The 4,601-nt window shown below is 40.3% G+C and overlaps 1 protein-coding gene across 2 annotated transcripts in view; it reads left to right on the top strand.

Annotated features, from left to right (window-relative positions):
- Positions 1–2,637, top strand: part of LOC107755062 (immunoglobulin superfamily DCC subclass member 3-like) — an 82,945-nt gene extending 80,308 nt beyond the window's left edge. For both annotated transcript variants that reach the window (XM_016571716.1, XM_016571715.1), the window contains exons 11-14: positions 481–585; positions 682–817; positions 984–1,224; positions 1,487–2,637. In XM_016571716.1, coding sequence (XP_016427202.1) covers positions 481–585; positions 682–817; positions 984–1,224; positions 1,487–1,609 — 605 coding nt within the window. In that variant the 3' untranslated portion in view covers positions 1,610–2,637. The remainder of the gene's footprint in view (positions 1–480; positions 586–681; positions 818–983; positions 1,225–1,486) is intronic.
- Positions 2,638–4,601: the final 1,964 nt, after the last annotated feature.

Here is a 4,601-nt window from a genome sequence, read left to right as displayed (position 1 = left end):
TCAGCTGGCTAATCAGAGCAGACTGCGCTTGTCAAAGGAGGGGGTTTTGTAGAAAACTACGTGTTTGAGAGAGGCAGGGTATAGAGGACCTACAATAATGTACAGTATTTGAAAAATAATGTGTTTTTTGAACATTAAAGCATGTCAACATATTCTGTTACACCAAATACACAAAATAATGATCTTTAAAATAGCATCATATGACCACTTTAACATTTAGCCTGCATGATATAGGCCAATGAATGCATATGTTTATTTTTTTTTTTAAATCATGATGTCAGTTGTTGTTGTTTGTTAAGTTATTATTTTTATTAAACATTTAGTCTATAACAATAACAGTAATAATATAACTAATAATAATAAACATTTATCCTGTGTTTTGCTTTATAGCCAAGTTAACAATAAAAACTTTATCATAACATCATTTTGCCTTAGATATTTTTTTTGTGTATTCACTTCTTTTAACACCTCTTTTGGCAGATCCCTCTTTTGTGTATGAAATTAAGATTCTGGCTTTTAACCAGCATGGAGAGGGCAATGCCACTCTGCGCTTTGTGTCACTCAAGGAGGCAGTGGAGAAATCAGGTGCCTGATGCAACACACTGGTTCACTCCCACACATGCAAGCATAATAACTCACTCACACTGACTGTGCATATGTGTGTGTGTTCTGTTCCTGCAGTGCTAAATACCCCTTGCGACTGTGTAAAAGATGAACAGAATAAAAGCTCCACCACAGGCATCATCATCGGCATCCATATTGGAGTCACTTGCATCATTTTCTGTGTCATTTTCCTCATGTTCAGCTACAGGGGAAGGTAAGGAATCAATGCTGCCTATGTGTGCGTGCCCCTGGTATCTTTTTATAGTGCATTTATAATGCATTCACAGTGGGCATGGGCTTCACGTGACAGAAAATCCTTATTTTAAATAAAGGTCAACATGTTTCTTTGGATACTGAGTTAAATAGTTTTTTACTTGCAGGTTGATGATGTGTAAAACCGTGCAGGCCACCCGACAGGCGGGCCGTAATCCAGCAGCTGGAGTCGTGCTCGAATCCTCCTCTTCCTCACAGGGGGCTCTGGGCCTCAACGGCCCCCACAGGTTCAGCTCAGACGGAAATGGAGGAACCCACACTGCAAAGAGCTGCACCGACTCCAATGAAATGGAGAGACTCTTCTCAGGACCATCCCACTTCTCCCATCCACCTGACACCACCCACACAGTAAGCCTTGAGGAAATGCATTCATTTATAGACATGTGGATTGCATGATTATGGGCCTTCTCAGAGAACAACTTATGAGTGCATATAAAAGTGAGATGGCAAGAGATGCATTTGCCTGAGTGTACTGAAAGGGATCAAAGCAAAACCATAACCCTATGAGCTCTGATGAGATTCCTTGACCTCACAATAACTGAAAAGTACTATAGTGTTTGGTAATGTTTACCATGATTTTTACCATGTATTTGTGTGTGTTTATTTTCAGAATGCGAGCTCTTCGGTCTCTTGTCCATTGAATGAAACCCAGATGTCCACACTTCCCCTTGATGATTTCAGCCTGATGGAGGAGTGTGAGGTGCAGTTCCGGCAGCATCCAGCAGAGGGCTAACAGGATGAAGACTGATGAAGAAATGAAGGCCAAGAATATCCTCTATTCAGACTCCTGTCCAACTCGGGTCAACTGAAGTATTCATCTTTTTCAGTTCTGTTTTTATCGTGCAAAGAATATATTATTCGTAAGTTAAGTTCCCTTTGTGGGAATCACTGGACTGTAATGCCGAGGGTCCCTCTGGCCTCATGGTAGGTGAGGTTCTGCGATGGACATCTATTATTTCTCATTGGTAGGTGAACAAATACACTCTTGCAGTTACAGCTGGCAGCATACATTGAAAGTCTCCAGTCACTAGTATCTATAATTGATTTTATTTGGCTTCTTCTGCACAACAGAGAAGTATATTTCCTACTAAAACATATTAGCTCTATTTTTCAACTTGCTGCCTCCTCTTAACCTACCAATGATTTCACAAGCCCATCCATCAGAGACCAAGACCTTCTTCCAGGGATTTCAAATTATTCTCAGGATTTTTTTGTTCACTGATATCAATGTTTTTTTAGTAGGTCTCAGCCTTCATAAAGACTTTAGACTCAGCTATGTGAACCTTAGAATTTGCAACAAAAAACCTACCTCAGCAGGAATTAATGTCTTGTAGGAAGTCTTTGAGATCTGCATCTTGCTGTCTGTTCTGTTTTTATACACATCAATCGTTCAGTCAAAAGAGAAAAAGGTGCTTCTCTACCTCAGATTTCAAGGACTGCCGCTCCCCTGCTCGCTGAAGCAAAACAAGAAAAATATCCAACATATAGCACTTCCAAATGTTGAAGTCAATGTTCTACCTCAAAATAACGATGTTGTTATTGTCGTTGTGGTTCTTATCTCATATTGAAACATAGCCTCTGTTTGTGAGATCCTGGCTTCACTATGTCAATGAATTGCTGTGTTTTGATATGTCAGTACCTCATGCCAGTTGACAGATGACATTGTTCTACGAATTCTGCTTGTAAAGATGTTGTGATAGTGTCCTTGTATTCATGTAGAATTGTTTTGGTTTTATGTTTCCTGATCAGAGTATTGGAGTATTTTTATTTTAATCGTAGTCGACGCAGTAAAATGGGAAGACTTTTTAATAGGGATGCACCGATACCGATACTGGTAGCGGTATCGGGCCCGATACTGAGCTCTTGTACTCGTACTCGTTAAAATGCCCCAATACCAAACACCGATACCACACAGCATGCGTGCCGTATTCAGACAAAGAAACACCGACAACAGAACAACAGACAGCAGAATGGTTATTAGAGATTAAGGATGTCTACGAAGTATATGTATGCAATGAATATAATTTTAAAATTCAGTATTAATGCCTGTATAGCTGACCTGTGCGAGTTGATAAGCAAAGCACGCAGAGTGGGTTGAGCGCGCAGCGGCGCACATGCGCAAGCTTGTCGAGTTAATATCCCTTTCTCACAGACATCACTGGAAAGTTTGTAGTTCGGTCGGATATGTCAAAAACAAGTAAGTAAAACAATGCACAAGTTACTTAATGGTAGGGAGGGAGAGAGAGAGAGAGAGCGTGCGCACTTCTGTGTGATCTTTATTGATGCTCGCTCACTTAGCACGCATCATTTGGATTAAAACTAAACCATAAAAATAAGACCATTTATAGGGGCATTCACTATAAACATCATTTATTTTCAACCTTAGGCATACACGACTTTCTGGCGAAAGTGAATCTAGCAGCCTGTGTGAAATGCGCTAGGCTGCACTACTTGTCCCTCTCATTCAGCACCAGTACAAATACGTGCACGCTTTGCGCGTGTTTTGCTTGCTTGAGTGTTTGTGCATTATATGAGTGGCTTTGGAATATAAATCGCAGCACGTTTCAGATGAAAAAAAAAAACGCGACTTCTATTTCTGAAAATATCACAGTTAGGAGATTTATAACGAGTGGTTCCCAGCATTATTACAGCAAAGTGCGTGATTACAGTACTAAGCCGCTGCAATGGAGCAGCTCTAATGCTATTAAATGAAAGATGATGTACCGTAGAGCAAAAATAAATTAAGTTAACCAACTAACATTATACATACTCTTTGTTTCTGTACCCAATATTAAAAAAATTTACAAATGCAATAAAAAATCGATATCGGTACTCGGTATCGGCAAGTACAAAAAATAAAAGTATCGGTATCGGGCGAGTACTGGAAAAAGTGCTATCGGTGCATCCCTACTTTTTAAGATAAACTGCACTGTTACTAATGTCTTCAGGATAAAAAAAAATACTTCTCTCAGATGAACCGCTGGAAGAAGAGAGGCCACTGTACGCAGCACTGGATAGTGGATGGAATAGTTTGACTTCATGTGTTTTGCATGTCATGTAACACAAAAGATCTGGGGAGATCGACAAGTATGTAAAGCGTTCTTTACTGAATTAAGCACATATACTGTTTCTATGGGTGCTGATAGAAGTAAATTGTGATATAGATTAGGTACACATATCACGTGTTGTGATATTTCGTGAAGAATTGAAATGGACTTTGCCTGGGTTGTAACTACAGGACTTGTGATCAATCACGAAGCCCAAGCACCCTTAGATACTGTTGAGGCCGTTCAGAATCTCTGCTGCATGTTATGACATGAACACCAAACTATGGAAGAACTGAGCATTCTAGAATTCTCCAGGAAGTGAACATTCCATTAGGAGCCAAAGCCACTGGACATTCTCATGGCTTCTATGTGGAGTTCCATCTTTTTTTTAATATCCCATGCCCCTCGTCCATGTTTTTAGTGCCACATTGATCAGGGAGCACAAAGTGCATCAGACATACGCACATAACTCGCACACATAACATCTGTTGGCATTAGACTTTCAGAATGCTGAGTAGAGGATGATGCCTGAGCTACCACCAGTCATCTCTTCATATGTCTGGCCAGCTATTGAATAGCTTTTCGATTGCTTTTCACTGTGTGCTCAGCCACCCAATCCAAGACCAGCTGTTTCTTTTAGTGGGGAGGGAGAGTTGAAAGTACCAGCAAGATGTTCTT

This window comes from Sinocyclocheilus rhinocerous, unplaced genomic scaffold, assembly GCF_001515625.1.
Source record: "Sinocyclocheilus rhinocerous isolate Xijiao unplaced genomic scaffold, SAMN03320098_v1.1 scaffold591, whole genome shotgun sequence".
In the NCBI taxonomy this organism is placed as follows: domain Eukaryota; kingdom Metazoa; phylum Chordata; class Actinopteri; order Cypriniformes; family Cyprinidae; genus Sinocyclocheilus; species Sinocyclocheilus rhinocerous.
The sequence above is the reverse complement of the archived record's forward strand: the minus strand, read 5'-3'. Positions and strand labels throughout refer to the sequence as shown.